This window comes from Dendrobates tinctorius, unplaced genomic scaffold (assembly GCF_039654945.1).
Source record: "Dendrobates tinctorius isolate UK_male_01 unplaced genomic scaffold, ASM3965494v1 ptg000146l, whole genome shotgun sequence".
NCBI classification, from domain to species: domain Eukaryota; kingdom Metazoa; phylum Chordata; class Amphibia; order Anura; family Dendrobatidae; genus Dendrobates; species Dendrobates tinctorius.
In genome coordinates this window covers 2,233,207-2,256,215 of record NW_027361813.1, presented here as the reverse complement: position 1 = coordinate 2,256,215, position 23,009 = coordinate 2,233,207, and the positions used below count along the sequence as shown (strand labels likewise).

The window sequence follows — 23,009 nt, the reverse complement described above, 5'->3', positions numbered from 1 at the left end:
CCCATAAGTTTAGAGTAACCAGATATTGTTTTACTTGGGACTGATGCGAACTACTGACAATGGGCAAATGCAAAGTCAGAACAGATGATGGGATGTGTTCTTCTCAGCCCCGACGCCCCGCTGGCACCGATGCATGTGTTTCCCAATGGTTGGCACCTCTGATTCATTTTTGTCATTCCTCAGGTGTTGGCTGCTGTCGGAAGGCTACATCAATACGTTGGATGATCTTCCACCAGACTGGTCCTTGGAGAAAATTCCCAATGGAGACCCGAATATCAGAACCTCTTCTGACACGCTCGACTTTCTGCCTCAGTCTCCTACACTCTCCAGACTCACGAGAGTGTCAGCCTCTGGTACCTGTCAGCAGTGCTGCTCCCCTCCTTTTTCTTCTACAGCATGTCCATCCCCAATGCAAGAAGTACTGCGCCATCAGGCACCCTTGGGTCCCAGGTCTCCTCCTTCGGACTTTTGGGGTCCAGAGTTTCCAGTTCTCATTCTCTTGTCTCGTTTTTCTCAGTTATCTGATTCAAGCTCCTGTCTGGTCTCCCATTCGGTGTTACGGGGTCTATTGACTTATCTCACCTGTCACCCGCAACCTTCTAGAAGTGCTGCTAGGCTTCTTCAGCGTTTGACCTGTGACCCCACCTGTCTGGAAGCATTTATTAGGACAGGAAGTATCTGCACCCTTAGATGCAGGCTACTCCTGAGTACATCACCAGATAAAGATCCAGAGCTGAGGACCCGGCACCCCGAGAGGGCAAAAAAGCTGGGTAAGGTCCTGCAAGGATAATCCAACTAGAACTTGCACGGTTCAATAACCTTTCTCGTCTTCTCATCTGTGCTTGAGAATCTTTGTGAATATAGCACCAACCTATACCTCAGTGTTTTACCAGCAAAGAAGTGTGGAATCATGAGAAAATGAAATGGCTGCATGGTAAAAATCCTGATCCTGTGATTAGAGAGCTCCCCGTAGTGGTGGCTGCAGACAGGATCTCATCATGTATCTCTGTATACAGGGAGCTCCCCCTAGTGGTGGCTGCAGACAGGATCTCATCATGTATCTCTGTATACAGGGAGCTCCCCCTACTGGTGATTGCAGACAGGATCTTATCATGTATCTCTATACAGGGAGCTCCCCCTACTGGTGACTGCAGACAGGATCTTATGTATCTCTGTATACAGGGAGCTCCCCCTACTGGTGACTGCAGACAGGATCTTATGTATCTCTGTATACAGGGAGCTCCCCCTAGTGGTGACTGCAGACAGGATCTCATCATGTATCTGTATACAGGGAGCTCCCCCTACTGGTGACTGCAGACAGGATCTTATGTATCTCTGTATACAGGGAGCTCCCCCTACTGGTGACTGCAGACAGGATCTTATCATGTATCTCTGTATACAGGGAGCTCCCCCTACTGGTGACTGCAGACAGGATCTTATCATGTATCTCTGTATACAGGGAGCTCCCCCTACTGGTGACTGCAGACAGGATCTTATGTATCTCTGTATACAGGGAGCTCCCCCTAGTGGTGGCTGCAGACAGGATCTCATCATGTATCTCTATGCAGGGAGCTCCCCCTAGTGGTGGCTGCAGACAGGATCTCATCATGTATCTCTGTATACAGGGAGCTCCCCCTACTGGTGACTGCAGGCAGGATCTTATCCTGTATCTCTGTATACAGGGAGCTCCCCCTAGTGGTAGCTGCAGACAGGATCTTATCATGTATCTCTGTATACAGGGAGCTCCCCCTAGTGGTGGCTGCAGACAGGATCTTATCCTGTATCTCTGTATACAGGGAGCGCCCCCTAGTGGTGGCTGCAGACAGGATCTTATCCTGTATCTCTGTATACAGGGAGCTCCCCCTAGTGGTGGCTGCAGACAGGATCTTATCCTGTATCTCTATACAGGGAGCTCCCGCTAGTGGTGACTGCAGACAGGATCTTATCATGTATCTCTGTATACAGGGAGCTCCCCCTACTGGTGACTGCAGACAGGATCTTATGTATCTCTGTATACAGGGAGCTCCCCCTAGTGGTGGCTGCAGACAGGATCTCATCATGTATCTCTATGCAGGGAGCTCCCCCTAGTGACTGCAGACAGGATCTCATCATGTATCTCTGTATACAGGGAGCTCCCCCTACTGGTGACTGCAGGCAGGATCTTATCCTGTATCTCTGTATACAGGGAGCTCCCCCTAGTGGTAGCTGCAGACAGGATCTTATGTATCTCTGTATACAAGGAGCTCCCCCTAGTGGTGGCTGCAGACAGGATCTTATCCTGTATCTCTGTATACAGGGAGCTCCCCCTAGTGGTGGCTGCAGACAGGATCTCATCATGTATCTCTATGCAGGAAGCTCCCCCTAGTGACTGCAGACAGGATCTCATCATGTATCTCTGTATACAGGGAGCTCCCCCTAGTGGTGGCTGCAGACAGGATCTTATCCTGTATCTCTGTATACAGGGAGCTCCCCCTACTGGTGACTGCAGGCAGGATCTTATCCTGTATCTCTGTATACAGGGAGCTCCCCCTAGTGGTAGCTGCAGACAGGATCTTATGTATCTCTGTATACAGGGAGCTCCCCCTAGTGGTGGCTGCAGACAGGATCTTATCATGTACAGTGCCTACAAGTAGTATTCAACCCCCTGCAGATTTAGCAGGTTTACACATTCGGAATTAACTTGGCATTGTGACATTTGGACTGTAGATCAGCCTGGAAGTGTTAAATGCACTGCAGCAAAAAAGAATGTTATTTCTTTTGTTTAATTTTTTTTTAAATTGTGAAAAGTTTATTCAGAGGGTCATTTATTATTCAACCCCTCAAACCACCAGAATTCTGTTTGGTTCCCCTAAAGTATTAAGAAGTATTTCAGGCACAAAGAACAATGAGCTTCATATGTTTGGATTAATTATCTCTTTTTCCAGCCTTTTCTGACTATTTAAGACCCTCCCCAAACTTGTGAACAGCACTCATACATGGTCAACATGGGAAAGACAAAGGAGCATTCCAAGGCCATCAGAGACAAGATCGTGGAGGGTCACAAGGCTGGCAAGGGGTACAAAACCCTTTCCAAGGAGTTGGGCCTACCTGTCTCCACTGTTGGGAGCATCATCCGGAAGTGGAAGGCTTATGGAACTACTGTTAGCTTTCCACGGCCTGGACAGCCTTTGAAAGTTTCCTCCCGTGCCGAGGCCAGGCTTGTCCGAAAAGTCAAGGCTAACCCAAGGACAACAAGGAAGGAGCTCCGGGAAGATCTCATGGCAGTGGGGACATTGGTTTCAGTCAATACCATAAGTAACGTACTCCACCGCAATGGTCTCCGTTCCAGATGAGCCCGTAAGGTACCTTTACTTTCAAAGCGTCATGTCAAGGCTCGTCTACAGTTTGCTCATGATCACTTGGAGGACTCTGAGACAGACTGGTTCAAGGTTCTCTGGTCTGATGAGACCAAGATCGAGATCTTTGGTGCCAACCACACACGTGACGTTTGGAGACTGGATGGCACTGCATACGACCCCAAGAATACCATCCCTACAGTCAAGCATGGTGGTGGCAGCATCATGCTGTGGGGCTGTTTCTCAGCCAAGGGGCCTTGCCATCTGGTCCGCATCCATGGGAAGATGGATAGCACGGCCTACCTGGAGAGTTTGGCCAAGAACCTCCGCTCCTCCATCAAGGATCTTAAGATGGGCCGTCATTTCATCTTCCAACAAGACAACGACCCAAAGCACACAGCCAAGAAAACCAAGGCCTGGTTCAAGAGGCAAAAAATCAAGGTGTTGGAGTGGCCTAGTCAGTCTCCTGACCTTAACCCAATTGAAAACTTGTGGAAGGAGCTCAAGATTAAAGTCCACATGAGACACCCAAAGAACCTAGATAACTTGGAGAAGATCTGCATGGAGGAGTGGGCCAAGATAACTCCAGAGACCTGTGCCGGCCTGATCAGGTCTTATAAAAGACTATTTTTAGCTGTAATTGCAAACAAGGGTTATTCCACAAAATATTAAACCTAGGGGTTGAATAATAATTGACCCACACTTTTATGTTTAAAATTTATTAAAATTTAACTGAGCAACATAACTTTTTGGTTTGTAAGATTTATGCATCTGTTAATAAATCCTGCTCTTGTGTGAAGTTTGAAGGCTCTAACTTATTTGCATCTTATCAAACCTGCTAAATCTGCAGGGGGTTGAATACTACTTGTAGGCACTGTATCTCTGTTTACAGGGAGCTCCTCCTAGTGGTGGCTGCAGACAGGATCTTATCCTGTATCTCTGTATACAGGGAGCTCCCTCTAGTGGTAGCTGCAGACAGGATCTTATGTATCTCTGTATACAGGGAGCTCCCCCTAGTGGTAGCTGCAGACAGATTCTCACCATGTATCTGTAGCGCTGCCACTGGCACCCCTGTATGGTGTCCCCTTCTTTCTCCATGCAGGGATGCTGGCTTACTCACAACCCTTGGCACTGTCCCCAGATTTCTGCTTCCTGTGTGCGAGTTGCAGTCCCGGCGGGGCTCCTAGTGCGAGCTCCTCTGTCCTTAAGGGGGCAGCGCTCGCATATACTAAATGGTGTCAGCAAGTAGCTGAGGAATTTGGTATAATTAGTACACCTGCAATGTATATAAGACATTGGAGGGGCCAAGCAATGTGTAGAATCATTAGTGAGTGAGGTGTACTGCTAGTGAGTTTTGAGGTCCCCGAGCAGCCAGTGCCTGAGTGTCAGAGCTAAGCCCTTAAAGGGAATCTGTCACCACTTTTGGAATATCATGTAAAAATATCATTCGATTTAGTGTCAGCTCTGCATTATACAAGTACTTTTTATACCCCTTGAGGCTTCTTTTACAGTTACCGGATTTTTTGCGGCCCTTTATGGCGGGTCTTATTTGTGGGCCGTACTGCCGCAATAATGGACCGCAAAAAACTTGCAGATCGCCGTTTTTCAGGTTTCCAATACTATGGAAAAAGTATTGGAAAGAAAGACGGCGTTCCGCAAAACCGGAAGTGACGGTGCACCACAAAAACAAACTTCCGTTGTTTTTGTGGCCCCGTTGATTTTCAATGTTGGCCTTGTCCGTAAGCCGTGAAAAAGATTGAGCAGACTTGAACTTTTTTCACAGCCACAAATACGGCACACGGCGCTCCGACCAATTCTTGCTGGCCGATTTTGCGGCCCCATAGAAATCTATTGGGGCCGCAAAAATGGCCAGCTAAAAACAAGGGTACAAGAAGCCTGACTCCCCACCAATGATACATAAATACCGTTTTTATTCCTCCCGCGGTGTATGTAAATATGCTCGGTCCGGTTCGATGGGCGGGGCTTACTGTCCGTCTCTCCCCCCCCCTCCTGGCTTGCTCTACGCATTCCTTTCGGGTAATTCCTGCGTTCGCAGTATGCTTTGCCTAACTGGGCAAAGCCGAAAAACAGTATTGCGCATGCGCCAGCATACGTGATTGCTTTCTATGGCCCGGAAGTATACTTGTGATATTCACAGAAACGAATACATACAGAAAGACGAGGGGGGGTGGAGACGGACAATAAGCCCCGCCCATCGGACCGGACCGAGCATATTTACATACACCATGGGAGGAATAAAAACCGGTATTTATGTATCATTGGTGGGGAGTCAAGGGGTATAAAAAGTACTTGTATAATGCAGAGCTGACACTAAATTGAATGATATTTTACATGATATGCCGAAAAAGTGGTGACAGATTCCCTTTAATCCATGTCGGCGTACTTGACCCCCTGGGGTCTGCAGCTGAAATACCAGGCTCTGCCCAGGAATGGTACATGGCGGCTGCCTGCAGCCCAGTCTGTCTCCACCATCTGGAGCTCCAGTAAACACCTAGTAGCCGGTTAGCCTCACCCCTTCCTTGGCAGGGCCTGCCCTCTGGCACAGTGGGTCCACAAATCCACATGTGCCACCATTGGGTGTAACAGTATGTCTGTATACAGGGAGCTCCCCCTAGTGGTGGTTGCAGACCAAATCTTGTACAGTTGTGTGAAAGTGTTCACCCTGCTTTCTTATTCCTTTGCTTGTTTGTCACACGTAAATGTTTCAGATCACCAAACAAATATAAGTATTCGACCGCTAACACAAGATACAGTTTTTAAATGAAAGTCTTCAATATTAAGGGAAGAATTCCAAACCTACAGGGCCCTGTGTGAAATAGTGATTGCCCCCTAAACCTAATAACTGGTTGGGTTACACAGCAACAACTGCAATCGAGCGTTGGCGATAACTGGCAATGAGTCTTTTACAACGCTCTGGAGGAAGGTCATGCCACAGCCTCTCAATCGGATTAAGTTCAGGACTTTGACTAGGCCACTCCAAAGTCTTAATTTCGTATTTCTTAAGCCATTCGTAGGTGGACTTGCTTGTGTGTTTTTGGATCATTGTTCTGCTGCATAAACCAAGTGCGCTTCAGCTTGGTCACGAACAGATGGCCGGACATTCTCCTTTGGAAAACACAATTCATGTTTCCATTTACCACAGCAAGTCCTCCAGGTCTTGAAGCAACAGAACAGCCCGAGACCATCACACTTCCACCACCATATTTTACTGTTGGTGTTTTTATTATTATTATTATTGCGCCATTTATTCCATGGCGCTTCACATGTGAGGAGGGGTATACGTAATAAAAACAAGTACGGTAATCTTAAATGATACAAGTCACGACTTGTACAGGAGGTGAGAGGACCCTGCCCGCGAAGGCTCACAATCTACTATGATGTTCCTTTTCTGAAATGCTGTTATTTATATACCAGATGTAATGGGACATAAATCTTCCAAAAAGTTTAACTTTTGTCTCATCAGTCCACAGAGTATTCTCTCAAAAGTTTTGTGGATCATCAAGATGTTTTATGGCAAAACTGAGCCTTTATGTTCTCATTGTTCAGCAGTGGTTTTCGTCTCGGAACTCTGACATGCAGGCGTTTTTGCCCAGTATTTCTTATGGTGGAGTCATGAGCTCTGATCTTAACTGAGGCAAGGGAGGCCTGCAGTTCTTTGTTGTAGGGTCTTTTGTGACGTCTTGGATGAGTAGTCACTGTGCTGTTGGGGAAATTTAGTTTGGCTGGCCACTCATGGGAAGGTCCACCACTGTTTTGTCTTTTCGCTATTGGTGGATAATGGCTTTCACTGGATCGATGGAGTCCCAAAGCTTGAGAAATGGCTTTATAACCTTTTTCCAGACTGATAGATCTCAATTACTTTTTCTCATTTGTTTCATAACTTCTTTGGACCTTGGCATGATGTCCAGCTTTTGAGGATCTTTTAGTCTACTTCACTTTGTCAGGCAGGTCCTATTTAAGTGATTTCTTAATTGAGAACAGCTATGACAGTAATAAGGCCAGGGTGTGAGAAACCACAATTAATTTGTTTTAAGGGGAGGGGCAATCACTTTTTCACACAGTGCACTGTAGGTTTAGATTTCTTTTTCCCTTTATAAAGACCTTCATTTATAAACTGCATGTTTTGATTACTTGTGTTATCTTTGTCTAATATTTACACTTGTTTGTTGATCTGAAACATTTTAAGGCTATGTGCCCACGTAGCGTTTTATTCCGGACACTAAAAACCGGACTCCTTCCCAGAAATAGCGCGTTTTTTCCGCGCAATTTCACCGCGATTTTGCCGCGATTTCCGCGTGCGATATTAAAGCACTTTCCAAGCGATTTGAAGCATCGCTTGGAAAGTGATTGACAGGTTGGTCACACTGGTCAAACATAGTGTTTGACCAGTGTGACCAGGTTTTTACTATTGAGGCCGCCTATGCGGCATCGATAGTAAAAGATAGAATGTTAAAATGCTAAAAAAAAATTTAAAAATCGGGGTATATTTACCTTCCGATGTCCCGCGCTGCATTCCCGGGCCTCAGCGTTCCCAGCGATGCCTTGCGAGACCTGTGATGACGTTGGTCTCGCGTTACTATAGTGATCTCGTGAGACTACGTCATCACAGGGCCTTGCCACAAGACATTACTGGGAACGCTGAGGCCGGGAATGCAGCGCGGGACGTCGGAAGGTAAATATACCCCGATTTTTTTTATTTTTTATTTTTATTTTTTATTCTTTTTTTTACAGGGGGATGGTGCCCAGGGCCTGGAGGACAGTCTCCTCTCCTCCACACCGTGGGTACCAACCGCACATGAGACGCTTTACTTCCCGCATGGTGGGCATAGCCACATGCGCGAAGTAAGTGGTTCTCATGCATTCCTATGGGTGCGGAATCGCGGCAATTCTTTGCGATTCCGCACAAAAGAGTGAGCATGCTGCGATTTTTTTTTTCCGCGATGCGATTCCGCCGTGGAAAAAAGCGCATCATTAGCACAGCATGTGCGGAATGCCATAGGAATGCATGGGGGGCGTTGTGTACACGATTTTTAAACATTTTCGCAGCGTTTTCACGCCTAAGATCGCGGCAAAAACGCTTAAAAATCGCTACGTGGGCACACAGCCTAAGAGTGACAAACATGCAAAAAAATAGGAAATCAGAGAGGGGCCAAACCTCCAACTCCTCAATCTCCATGACTCCGACTCCACCAAAATGGGCTCCGACTCTGAGTCTCCAAGTCCACAGCCCTGGAGGGGGTAAACGCCTTTTACACACAACTGTATCTCTGGAGTCTTTCATTATGTTGACACTTTCCTTCTCTGCAGGCCATGTGCTCCTCCGTAATCTTCGTATTCAGGCTGAGTCACCATTTGGGGTTGGAATAATTACCCACATGTTGGCATCTGGATCACCGAGCGAGAGACTGCAGTGCGCCCTTTGTCTGCCCTTCATTTACAGGTAGGAGGTCTGGGTCTCTGTTGCAGTGTTTTTCCTGGAGTCTCACAGACCCCTATTAGGCTGTTTTGTGTGGGTGATGAATGTAAGCCTTTCCCTTCAGGAGTTTTCATTGTCACATACCGAACCGACCCTGTTGCACCTCTTTGGTCTGTACTTGGGGTTCCTGCCCACACTTGTACATTACACATCATGTCTGCTGAGGCTCTTGGGTAAGTGGACACAATAAAGGAAAGCCATCTTCTCCATGTATAGGAGCAGTACGTAACACTTATGTCCGTGTGACATATTTTAGGGACCAGTAGAGAGTAGTGTGAAGTCCAGTTAGCTCCACAGCACGGCTGTCCTCGGCAGATGCCAGGACATTGAGACCAGAACAGGTCTATTTGTGGGTCCTCCTGCCCATCCAGCCATAATACTAGTACATTAGTGATGTGCCTCTGCCTTGTGGCACTGATCCTCGTATCCTGAGGAAAGTCAACTGAGCCCACTGAGTAGATAGATGTCAGGGGAAGGAAGGATGGGACAAGTCTGCTCCTGACTCTTATACTAGACAATAGGAATTATTCCTTTTTCTCTTTCCCACGCTCATCTCCCCATTTCCTATGCAATGAGTTGTTCCCATCCTGTATATGGCATACCCACTGGTTAGAGAGGATGACACTGTTCACAAGGCGCGCAATATGGAGATGGTTGACAAAAAAGTGTTCTTCGAGGTAATTGGAGGGTGTAGGATTTCCTGAAGAGAAAGGATCTTGGGTTGCTTTTAACTGTGGTAGTCAGACTGGCTGTGGCATTATATGTATCCAGCGGACAGGACGGTACTGGAGATTGTGTGGGGGGGTATCAGGAGATTAGGGCAGAGATGTATGGAGAGGATGGGTTATATACTGGAGATTATGTGTGAGAGGTATCAGGAGATTAGGGCAGAGATGTATGTAGAGGACAGGTTATATACTGGAGATTATGTGTGAGAGGTATCAGGAGATTAGGGCAGAGATGTATGTAGAGGACAGGTTATATACTGGAGATTATGTGTGGGGGGTATCAGGAGATTAGGGCAGAGATGTATGTAGAGGACAGGTTATATACTGGAGATTGTGTGGGGGGAGGTATCAGGAGATTAGGGCAGAGATGTATGGAGAGGACGGGTTATATACTGGAGATTATGTGTGGGGGGTATCAGGAGATTAGGGCAGAGATGTATGGAGAGGACAGGTTATATACTGGAGATTATGTGTGGGGGGTATCAGGAGATTAGGACAGAGATGTATGGAGAGGATGGGTTATATACTGGAGATTATGTGTGGGGGGTATCAGGAGATTAGGGCAGAGATGTATGTAGAGGACAGGTTATATACTGGAGATTATGTGTGGGAGGTATCAGGAGATTAGGGCAGAGATGTATGTAGAGGACAGGTTATATACTGGAGATTGTGTGGGAGGTATCAGGAGATTAGGGCAGAGATGTATGGAGAGGACGGGTTATATACTGGAGATTATGTGTGGGGGGTATCAGGAGATTAGGGCAGAGATGTATGGAGAGGACAGGTTATATACTGGAGATTATGTGTGGGGGGTATCAGGAGATTAGGACAGAGATGTATGGAGAGGACGGGTTATATACTGGAGATTATGTGTGGGGGGTATCAGGAGATTAGGGCAGAGATGTATGTAGAGGACAGGTTATATACTGGAGATTATGTGTGGGAGGTATCAGGAGATTAGGGCAGAGATGTATGTAGAGGACAGGTTATATACTGGAGATTGTGTGGGAGGTATCAGGAGATTAGGGCAGAGATGTATGTAGAGGACAGGTTATATACTGGAGATTATGTGTGGGAGGTATCAGGAGATTAGGGCAGAGATGTATGTAGAGGACAGGTTATATACTGGAGATTATGTGTGGGGGGTATCAGGAGATTAGGGCAGAGATGTATGTAGAGGACAGGTTATATACTGGAGATTATGTGTGGGGGGTATCAGGAGATTAGGGCAGAGATGTATGTAGAGGACAGGTTATATACTGGAGATTATGTGTGGGAGGTATCAGGAGATTAGGGCAGAGATGTATGGAGAGGACAGGTTATATACTGGAGATTATGTGTGGGGGGTATCAGGAGATTAGGGCAGAGATGTATGGAGAGGACAGGTTATATACTGGAGATTATGTGTGGGGGGATATCAGGAGATTAGGGCAGAGATGTATGGAGAGAACAGGTTATATACTGCAGATTATGTGTGGAGGGGTATCAGGAGATTAGGACAGAGATGTATGGAGAGGACGGGTTATATACTGGAGATTATGTGTGTGGGGTATGAGGAGATGAGGGTAGAGATGTATGGAGAGGACAGGTTATATACTGGAGATTATGTGTGAGGAGGTATCAGGAGATTAGGGCAGAGATGTATGGAGAGGACAGGTTATATACTGGAGATTATGTGTGTGGGGTATCAGGAGATGAGGGTAGAGATGTATGGAGAGGACAGGTTATATACTGGAGATTATTTGTGTGGGGTATCAGGAGATTAGGGCAGAGATGTATGGAGAGGACAGGTTATATACTGGAAATTATGTGTGAGGAGGTATCAGGAGATTAGGGCAGAGATGTATGGAGAGGACAGGTTATATATTGGAGATTATGTGTGGGAGATGTCAGGAGATTAGGGCAGAGATGTATGGAGAGGACAGGTTATATACTGAAGATTATGTGTGAGGAGGTATCAGGAGATTAGGGTAGAGATGTATGGAGAGGACAGGCTATATACTGGAGATTATGTGTGGGGGGTATCAGGAGATGAGGGCAGAGATGTATGTAGAGGACAGGTTATATACTGGAGATTATGTGTGAGGAGGTATCAGGAGATTAGGGCAGAGATGTATGGAGAGGATGGGTTATATACTGGAGATTATGTGTGGGAGATATCAGAAGATTAGGGCAGAGATGTATGGAGAGGGCAGTTTATATACTGGAGATTGTGTGGGGGGAGGTATCAGGAGATTAGGGCAGAGATGTATGGAGAGGACAGGTTATATATTGGAGATTATGTGTGGGAGATATCAGAAGATTAGGGCAGAGATGTATGGAGAGGACAGGTTATATACTGGAGATTGTGTGGGGGGTATCAGGAGATTAGGGCAGAGATGTATGGAGAGGGCAGGTTATATACTTGGGATTATGTGAGGAGGTATCAGGAGATGAGGGCAGAGATGTATGGAGAGGGCAGTTTATATACTGGAGATTGTGTGGGGGGTATCAGGAGATTAGGGCAGAGATGTATGGAGAGGGCAGTTTATATACTGGAGATTAGGGCAGAGATGTATGGAGAGGGCAGTTTATATACTGGAGATTGTGTGGGGGGAGGTATCAGGAGATTAGGGCAGAGATGTATGGAGAGGACAGGTTATATACTGGAGATTATGTGTGAGGAGGTATCAGGAGATTAGGGCAGAGATGTATGGAGAGGATGGGTTATATACTGGAGATTATGTGTGGGAGGTATCAGGAGATTAGGGCAGAGATGTATGGAGAGGACAGGTTATATTCTGGAGATTGTGTGGGGGAGGTATCAGGAGATTAGGGCAGAGATGTATGGAGAGGATAGGTTACATACTGGAGATTGTGTGGGGGGTATCAGGAGATTAGGGCAGAGATGTATGGAGAGGACAGGTTATATACTGGGGATTATGTGTGGGGGTATCAGGACATTAGGGCAGAGATGTATGGAGAGGACAGGTTATATACTGGAGATTGTGTGGGGGGTATCAGGAGATTAGGGCAGAGATGTATGGAGAGGACAGGTTATATACTGGAGATTGTGTGGGGGAGGTATCAGGAGATTAGGGCAGAGATGTATGGAGAGAACAGGTTATATACTGCAGATTATGTGTGGAGGGGTATCAGGAGATTAGGACAGAGATGTATGGAGAGGACGGGTTATATACTGGAGATTATGTGTGTGGGGTATCAGGAGATGAGGGTAGAGATGTATGGGGAGGATAGGTTACATACTGGAGATTGTGTGGGGGGTATCAGGAGATTAGGGCAGAGATGTATGGAGAGGACAGGTTATATACTGGAGATTATGTGTGTGGGGTATCAGGAGATGAGGGTAGAGATGTATGGAGAGGACAGGTTATATACTGGAGATTATGTGTGTGGGGTATCAGGAGATTAGGGCAGAGATGTTTGGAGAGGGCAGTTTATATACTGGAGATTGTGTGGGGGAGGTATCAGGAGATTAGGGCAGAGATGTATGGAGAGGGCAGGTTATATACTGGGGATTATGTGTGGGAGGTATCAGGAGATTAGTGCAGAGATGTATGGAGAGGGCAGTTTATATACTGGAGATTGTGTGGGGGGAGGTATCAGGAGATTAGGGCAGAGATGTTTGGAGAGGGCAGGTTATATACTGGAGATTATGTGTGGGAGGTATCAGGAGATTAGGGCAGAGATGTATGGAGAGGACAGGTTATATACTGGAGATTATGTGTGAGGAGGTATCAGGAGATTAGGGCAGAGATGTTTGGAGAGGGCAGTTTATATACTGGAGATTGTGTGGGGGGAGGTATCAGGAGATTAGGGCAGAGATGTATTGAGAGGACGGGTAATATACTGGAGATTATGTGGGGGGTATCAGGAGATTAGGGCAGAGATGTATGGAGAGGACGGGTAATATACTGGAGATTATGTGGGGGGTATCAGGAGATTAGGGCAGAGATGTATGGAGAGGGCAGTTTATATACTGGAGATTGTGTGGGAGGTATCAGGAGATTAGGGCAGAGATGTATGGAGAGGACAGGTTATATACTGGAGATTATGTGTGGGAGATATCAGGAGATTAGGGTAGAGATGTATGGAGAGGGCAGGTTATATACTGGGGGATTATGTGAGGAGGTAGGAGATTAGGGCAGAGATGTATGGAGAGGGCAGGTTATATACTGGAGATTGTGTGGGAGGTATCAGGAGATTAGGGCAGAGATGTATGGAGAGGACAGGTTATATATGTGTGAGGAGGTATCAGGAGATTAGGGTAGAGATGTATGGAGAGGGCAGGTTATATACTGGGGGATTATGTGAGGAGGTAGGAGATTAGGGCAGAGATGTATGGAGAGGGCAGTTTATATACTGGAGATTATGTGTGGGAGGTATCAGGAGATTAGGGCAGAGATGTATGGAGAGGGCAGTTTATATACTGGAGATTATGTGTGAGGAGGTATCAGGAGATTAGGGCAGAGATGTATGGAGAGGACAGGTTACATACTGGGGATTATGTGTGGGGGTATCAGGAGATTAGGGCAGAGATGTATGGAGAGGACAGGTTATATACTGGGGATTATGTGTGGGGAGGTATCAGGAGATTAGGGCAGAGATGTATGGAGAGGACAGGTTACATACTGGGGATTATGTGTGGGGGTATCAGGAGATTAGGGCAGAGATGTATGGAGAGGACAGGTTATATACTGGAGATTATGTGGGGGGTATCAGGAGATTAGGGCAGAGATGTATGGAGAGGACAGGATATATACTGGAGATTGTGTGGGGGGTATCAGGAGATTAGGGCAGAGATGTATGGAGAGGACAGGTTATATACTGGAGATTGTGTGGGGGGTATCAGGAGATTAGGGCAGAGATGTATGGAGAGGACAGGTTACATACTAGGGATTATGTGGGGGGTATCAGGAGATTAGGGCAGAGATGTATGGAGAGGACAGGTTATATACTGGAGATTATGTGTGGGTGATACCACGAGTTTAGGGCAGAGATGTATGGAGAGGACATGTTACATACTGGAGATTATGTGTGGGGGTATCAGGAGATTAGGGCAGAGATGTATTGAGAGGACAGGTTATATACTGCAGATTATGTGTGGGGGGTATCAGGAGATTAGAGCAAAGATGTATGGAGAGGACAGGTTATATACTGGAGATTATGTGTGGAGATGTATCAGGAGATTAGGGCAGAGATGTTTGGAGAGGACAGGTTATATACTGGTGATTATGTGTGGGAGGTATCAGGAGATTAGGGCAGAGATGTATGGAGAGGACAGGTTATATACTGGAGATTATGTGTGGGAGGTATCAGGAGATTAGGGCAGAGATGTATGGAGAGGACAGGTTATATACTGGAGATTATGTGTGGGAGGTATCAGGAGATTAGGGCAGAGATGTATGGAGAGGACAGGTTATATACTGGAGATTGTGTGGGAGGTATCAGGAGATTAGGGCAGAGATGTATGGAGAGGACAGGTTATATACTGGAGATTATGTGTGGGGGGTATCAGGAGATTAGGGCAGAGATGTATGGAGAGGACAGGTTATATACTGGAGATTATGTGTGGGAGGTATCAGGAGATTAAGACAGAGATGTATGGAGAGGACAGGTTATATACTGGGGATTATGTGTGGGAGGTATCAGGAGATTAGGACAGAGATGTATGGAGAGGACAGGTTATATACTGGAGATTGTGTGGGGAGGTATCAGGAGATTAGGGCAGAGGTGTATGGAGAGGACAGGTTATATACTGGAGATTATGTGTGGGAGGTATCAGGAGATTAGGGCAGAGATGTATAGAGAGGACGGGTTATATACTGGAGATTATGTGTGGGAGGTATCAGGAGATTAGGGCAGAGATGTATGTAGAGGACAGGTTATATACTGGAGATTATGTGTGAGGAGGTATCAGGAGATTAGGGTAGAGATGTATGGAGAGGACAGGTTATATACTGGAGATTATGTGTGAGGAGGTATCAGGAGATTAGGGCAGAGATGTATGGAGAGGACAGGTTATATACTGGAGATTATGTGTGGGAGGTATCAGGAGATTAGGGCAGAGATGTATGGAGAGGACAGGTTATATACTGGAGATTATGTGTGAGGAGGTATCAGGAGATTAGGGCAGAGATGTATGGAGAGGACAGGTTATATACTGGAGATTGTGTGGGAGGTATCAGGAGATTAGGGTAGAGATGTATGGAGAGGACAGGTTATATACTGGAGATTGTGTGGGGAGGTATCAGGAGATTAGGGCAGAGATGTATGGAGAGGACAGGTTATATACTGGAGATTATGTGTGGGAGGTATCAGGAGATTAGGGCAGAGATGTATGGAGAGGACAGGTTATATACTGGAGATTGTGTGGGGAGGTATCAGGAGATTAGGGCAGAGATGTATGGAGAGGACAGGTTATATACTGGAGATTATGTGTGGGAGGTATCAGGAGATTAGGGTAGAGATGTATGGAGAGGGCAGGTTATATACTGGAGATTGTGTGGGGATGTATCAGGAGATTAGGGCAGAGATGTATGTAGAGGACAGGTTATATACTGGAGATTGTGTGGGGATGTATCAGGAGATTAGGGCAGAGATGTATGGAGAGGACAGGTTATATACTGGAGATTGTGTGGGGATGTATCAGGAGATTAGGGCAGAGATGTATGGAGAGGACAGGTTATATACTGGAGATTATGTGTGAGGAGGTATCAGGAGATTAGGTTAGAGATGTATGGAGAGGACAGGTTATATACTGGAGATTATGTGTGAGGGGGTATCAGGAGATTAGGGTAGAGATGTATGGAGAGGACAGGTTATATACTGGAGATTGTGTGGGAGGTATCAGGAGATTAGGGCAGAGATGTATGGAGAGGACAGGTTATATACTGGAGATTGTGTGGGGAGGTATCAGGAGATTAGGGTAGAGATGTATGGAGAGGACAGGTTATATACTGGAGATTATGTGGGGAGGTATCAGGAGATTAGGGCAGAGATGTATGGAGAGGACAGGTTATATACTGGAGATTGTGTGGGGAGGTATCAGGAGATTAGGGCAGAGATGTATGGAGAGGACAGGTTATATACTGGGGATTGTGTGGGGAGGTATCAGGAGATTAGGGCAGAGATGTATGGAGAGGACAGGTTATATACTGGAGATTGTGTGGGGAGGTATCAGGAGATTAGGGTAGAGATGTATGGAGAGGACAGGTTATATACTGGAGATTATGTGGGGAGGTATCAGGAGATTAGGGCAGAGATGTATGGAGAGGACAGGTTATATACTGGAGATTGTGTGGGGAGGTATCAGGAGATTAGGGCAGAGATGTATGGAGAGGACAGGTTATATACTGCAGATTGTGTGGGGAGGTATCAGGAGATTAGGGCAGAGATGTATGGAGAGGACAGGTTATATACTGGAGATTGTGTGGGGAGGTATCAGGAGATTAGGGTAGAGATGTATGGAGAGGACAGGTTATATACTGGAGATTGTGTGGAGAGGTATCAGGAGATTAGGGCAGAGATGTATGGAGAGGACAGGTTATATACTGGAGATTATGTGGGGAGGTATCAGGAGATTAGGGCAGAGATGTATGGAGAGGACAGGTTATATACTGGAGATTGTGTGGAGAGGTATCAGGAGATTAGGGCAGAGATGTATGGAGAGGACAGGTTATATACTGCAGATTGTGTGGGGAGGTATCAGGAGATTAGGGCAGAGATGTATGGAGAGGACAGGTAATATACTGGAGATTGTGTGGGGAGGTATCAGGAGATTAGGGTAGAGATGTATGGAGAGGACAGGTTATATACTGGAGATTGTGTGGGGAGGTATCAGGAGATTAGGGTAGAGATGTATGGAGAGGACAGGTTATATACTGGAGATTATGTGGGGAGGTATCAGGAGATTAGGGCAGAGATGTATGGAGAGGACAGGTTATATACTGGAGATTGTGTGGAGAGGTATCAGGAGATTAGGGCAGAGATGTATGGAGAGGACAGGTTATATACTGCAGATTGTGTGGGGAGGTATCAGGAGATTAGGGCAGAGATGTATGGAGAGGACAGGTAATATACTGGAGATTGTGTGGGGAGGTATCAGGAGATTAGGGTAGAGATGTATGGAGAGGACAGGTTATATACTGGAGATTGTGTGGGGAGGTATCAGGAGATTAGGGCAGAGATGTATGGAGAGGACAGGTTATATACTGCAGATTGTGTGGGGAGGTATCAGGAGATTAGGGCAGAGATGTATGGAGAGGACAGGTTATATACTGGAGATTGTGTGGGGAGGTATCAGGAGATTAGGGTAGAGATGTATGGAGAGGACAGGTTATATACTGGAGATTGTGTGGGAGGTATCAGGAGATTAGGGTAGAGATGTATGGAGGGGACAGGTTATATACTGCAGATTGTGTGGGGAGGTATCAGGAGATTAGGACAGAGATGTATGGAGAGGACGGGTTATATACTGGAGATTGTGTGGGGAGGTATCAGGAGATTAGGGTAGAGATGTATGGAGAGGACAGGTTATATACTGGAGATTGTGTGGGGAGGTATCAGGAGATTAGGGCAGAGATGTATGGAGAGGACAGGTTATATACTGCAGATTGTGTGGGGAGGTATCAGGAGATTAGGGCAGAGATGTATGGAGAGGACAGGTTATATACTGGAGATTGTGTGGGGAGGTATCAGGAGATTAGGGTAGAGATGTATGGAGAGGACAGGTTATATACTGGAGATTGTGTGGGAGGTATCAGGAGATTAGGGTAGAGATGTATGGAGGGGACAGGTTATATACTGGAGATTGTGTGGGGAGGTATCAGGAGATTAGGGTAGAGATGTATGGAGAGGACGGGTTATATACTGGAGATTGTGTGGGGAGGTATCAGGAGATTAGGGTAGAGATGTATGGAGAGGACAGGTTATATACTGCAGATTGTGTGGGGAGGTATCAGGAGATTAGGGTAGAGATGCATGTACGGGACAGGTTATATACTGGGGATAATGTGGGGAGGTGGTGTGATTACGACAGATGTATGGAGGGAACAAGTTATGGATGACCTTGCTATGTTAGGTGAACTCGATTCTCTGGTTTTTGGCAGTCGGTGAGGGATTGGCAGGTGAGTAATAAGATGACAGGTGGCTTCATCTGGCGTTGAGGGTGGCTTGGAGGGGTACATAAGTCTTAGATGGGAGCTATAGACTAGGATGTTGCAGACGTCCATGAAGGAAATTTGTTTTGTCTTTTCCCTATTTATCTTTTTCATGGCCATAATTGGAGTTCCCAAATGTGTGCTGTTCGTACAAGGTATAGATCGTGTCGCTCTGGTTTCTCGGTGGTGGTGTTTGTCTTTACTGTGTGTTCAGTGAAAGTTTGTGCATGTTTCTGTGACTTTTGCAAGGTTTTCACCCCTTGTTTTCCTTCCATTTTAGGAAACCCTCTTTGCATCAACAGCAGCTGATTTCTGGAGCTCTTCAGTTGGTATTGGAAACATTGATGACTTCTGAGGATCCAGCTTACTTCTTCCATGCTTCAGAATGCCTATCCGCCTTATTAAACTCTGAAGATTACTTGGCCCCTGGTCAATCCCCGTCATTAATTTCCTCGAAATGCTCTTACTTGGAACTCCTCTCTCAGGGCCAGGGCAATCTGGTATTTGTGCTAGATGGAGGCGACTGTATAGCTGGTAATCGTGAGAAGGTTTCTGAAGAAAGTGATGTGTTCAGAGCTATGCTGCAAGGTGGCTATGCTGAGTCCCAGCAGCACGAGGTCCGTGTTTGTGAGGTGCCAGCCTGTGCCTTCTTACCCCTGCTCCATTACCTGCATGGCTGCGCCCAAGACTCCCTGTGTCCTACCCTGCAGGAACTGAGGCCAGTATCCGGAGAAAAGCTGGATCAGTCTCCACTAGTGTCCACCTTGGCTGCTGCTGGTAGATTTCTTTTACCGGGTCTACAGAGTGTTCTGGAAAAAGCTATACGAGACAGTCTAAGCCTGGAGAGTCTGCCCTATGTCTACAGCTTTGCCGAGACCTATGAAAGCGCTCCGCTCAGAAGAGACTGCTGCTCTTACCTTCTGAGAAGGCCTCACTCCCCACCAAAGAAGTCGCACATTCTTCTTGAATTGTATGGGAGAGCTCAAGACAAGCAGCGGCTTTCCCAAGTATTGGCAAATCTTGTTCATGATAGACCCTGACACTCCTTTTGAGCTTTCACACTGTGCCTTGTCCTATCTTCCCATTCCCCTCCCGCCTGGAGTCCTTCCTACTGTGTGCGATATTCTCCTGACTGCTCAGCCCCTTGTGCTGTAGGAAGTTGCACGTTACTAATGTAGCCCATATTGGGTGTGGAATAAATGGTGCACTATGCTCATTGCTTGTCTCCATTGACTTTCTTTGCATACAAATGCAGCTAATGTCTCATCATTAAGCCGAAATGTGGCAAATTCTAGACACTGTCCCAGGTGTGAGATAGTGTTATATTTCCTATCACAATTTTACTTTTTCCATAGGAAAGAAACGTGGCATGGATACCATCTTTCATCTGACAGATATTAAGTTGGAGGTGTTAGGACGGCCTTACGGTGATTTGAGTGAATGCATTATCTTCGTCACGACACCAAAAATGTATTTCACATAAATATTTCAAGGAGGCACATGCCAATATTCATGCCAGAGGTAGCTCTTGTTTTAGGAATTGTATTTCCTCCTTTGAGTATACAAATTCTAGACTTGATAGCTGTCTCTCAGCAGATCTTTGCTGTAATTACCTGTTCACAACAGGTGGTCGTACTTCAATGAGGTTGAAGTGTCTTCTCTTTCTCTCTTCCCCAGTTATGATTAACCCCTTTTACAACAAATGAGGGACATAGTATTTCATGACCAGGAGTCAGTTCCAGCATCATGACGTGTTATGTCTATCATGGTTGAAAACTCACTGCGTGTAAACACCAGGGCTGTGGAATCGGTAAGCCAAACCTCCGACTCCTCAATTTCCCTTACACCGACTCCCACACATATTGCTTATATTTAAGTGAAAAATGTATTGTAGTACAATGTGAACATCAGACATTTAATCATTTTTATGATCCAACAATCAAGATATTTAGATGGAACAGAATATCTATTTATTGGAATCTAATATATAAAGCTCAAGTGTATGTGTGTATGTCCGGGATAGGCATCCGCACCGTCGCAGCTACAGCCACAAAATTTGTCAGTCACACGTCTGGACCCTGAGAGTGTCCTAGGCTATGTTGTGAGGTGAAACTTTAACCCCGCTCGTTCCAATTCACCAAACAATTTTGCCCCTATCTACATAATGGGAAAAAAGTGTGTATCAAGCCCCGCCCCTCATTATGATGTCATAATGGTTGACTATGGGATGGAGGATGTGTGATGGGTATATGGGCACTGGACTATGGGATGGAGGATGTGTGATGAGTATATGGGCATGGGACTATGGGATGGAGGATTTGTATGATGGGTATATGGGCACGGGACTATGAGATGAAGGATGGGTATATGGGCACTCGACTATGTGATAGCGAATATGTATGATGGGTATATGGGCACGGGACTATGGGATGGAGGATGTGTGATGGGTATATGGGCACGGGACTATGGGATGCAGGATATGTATGATGGGTATATGGGCACTCGACTATGTGATGGCGAATATGTATGATGGGTATATGGGCATGGGACTATGGGATGGAGGATGTGTGATTGGTATATGGGCATGGGACTAAGGGATAGAGGATGTATGATGGGTATATGGGCACGGGACTATGGGATGGAGGATAATTATAATTTGCTATAACTAACCACAGTTAGTTACTATGCCCGGGCAGCGCCGGGCTCTTCAGCTAGTACAACTTTAAAACACAAAAAAACTGTAATAAATTGTAAATATGTAATACATTATGTAGTATCGAAAAAAAAAAAATCTATATAATTTTCCCTTCGCCCATGACAGCACCACCTGAGAGAGGGATCCGCCAGGACAGGAACCTACTGAGACATAAGGGGCGGCACCTCTCCCCCGCTTCAGTTGGGTGCCTGTCCTGGAAGGAACCCCACTGTCGGTGGTGCCTGTCATGGGCGAAGAAAAGAAAATGAACCCAGCCCCGTCCCGGCGCGGGAAGAACAGGTGTCTCACCTGCAGCGCCGGCCGTCGGGTGCTGGATGCGCAGTCCCCGGGGCCCTCCGGGGTTCCGGGTTCGTGCGGGCGCCGGTGGGATCCCCGGGGTCTGCGGGAAGCCCCCACCGCGCCGCCCTCCCCTCGCGCACGCCGCATCTCGATCCCCATAGCAGGGAAGAGACGCTGGCTTCTACCGGCTGCTGACGTCAGCGGCGTGTTGCATGCTGGGTGCGCTGGCTGACGTCAGAGAAGGGCGACGGTATAATGGCGCCGGGTGCGACACCGGCCGGCTTTCTGAAGCGGTCGGCCGGCGGTCGCAGGGGAGAGACGCTCACCTGAGTGGAGGCGCGTCATTTAAAGAGAGGAGGCAGCAGCAAACGGGCGGTGCAACATGGAGTCAGAGCAGGAACGTTCAGCGTCCCTGCCTCCCTCTCAGCCCTCTGGCAGAAAGCATGGAAGCCATTCCAGCTGCAGTCGCCCCAGCCGCTGGTCGGGGGACTCCTCAAGATCCAAAGAGCGCAGGTCACGTGCTCCGACGCAGCCTCCGAATCCGGTACCCTTGATTTCGGGTGGTGAATGTTAGCATTATGTTAATAGGGGCTTCTGTTGTATGCTTCACCCTGTAGGAAAGGCCCAGAAAAGCGGGAAGCAAGAAGAACAATAGGGATTGTGCTATATGTAAATCTCCCCTAGCAAGAGATTGGCAAAAAGATCTCTGTGCTGCGTGCATTCAGCGGACTATGGCGGAGGAAGCGCCTAGTTTCGCAGCCAATCTGATATCTGCCCTAAGGTCAGAAATGGAAGGCTCAATTAAGTCCCTATTGAAAAAAAGGGAAAAAAAACAGGAAGAATCCCCCTAGTTCCCCCTCGGATTCCGCGTCAATGTCATCTCAGGTGGAAAAATCAGACTCCTCAGACAGCGACATGGGGGGTAAACCATGTTTCCCCGTAGAAGACACAGACGCCCTCCTAAAGGCCATTAGAGCTACAATGGGCCTACAGGAAGAAAAGGCGGCTAAAACCCTAGAGGACATTATGTTTGGGGGGCTTCAGGAGAGGAAAAAACGAACCTTTCCAGTAAACGAGAAAATCCAGGCACTTATTGAGAAAGAGTGGAAAAAGCCCGAAAAATCGGGGGCCTTTCCATCCACCTCTAAGAGACGATATCCCTTTGATCATAAGGATGCGGAGATATGGGACAAAATCCCCAAAATAGATGCAGCAGTGTCCAGGTCCTCCAAAAGGTTGGCCCTGCCCCTGGAAGACGCAGGGGTTCTTAGAGACCCGCTAGACAAGAAGGCG

General features: G+C 46.8%; 1 protein-coding gene across 2 annotated transcripts in view; it reads left to right on the top strand.

Annotated features, from left to right (window-relative positions):
* Positions 1 to 19,937, top strand: part of ARMC5 (armadillo repeat containing 5) — an 88,060-nt gene extending 68,123 nt beyond the window's left edge. For both annotated transcript variants that reach the window (XM_073546320.1, XM_073546321.1), the window contains 3 exons: positions 184 to 770; positions 8,664 to 8,796; positions 19,002 to 19,937. In XM_073546320.1, coding sequence (XP_073402421.1) covers positions 184 to 770; positions 8,664 to 8,796; positions 19,002 to 19,761 — 1,480 coding nt within the window. In that variant the 3' untranslated portion in view covers positions 19,762 to 19,937. The remainder of the gene's footprint in view (positions 1 to 183; positions 771 to 8,663; positions 8,797 to 19,001) is intronic.
* Positions 19,938 to 23,009: the final 3,072 nt, after the last annotated feature.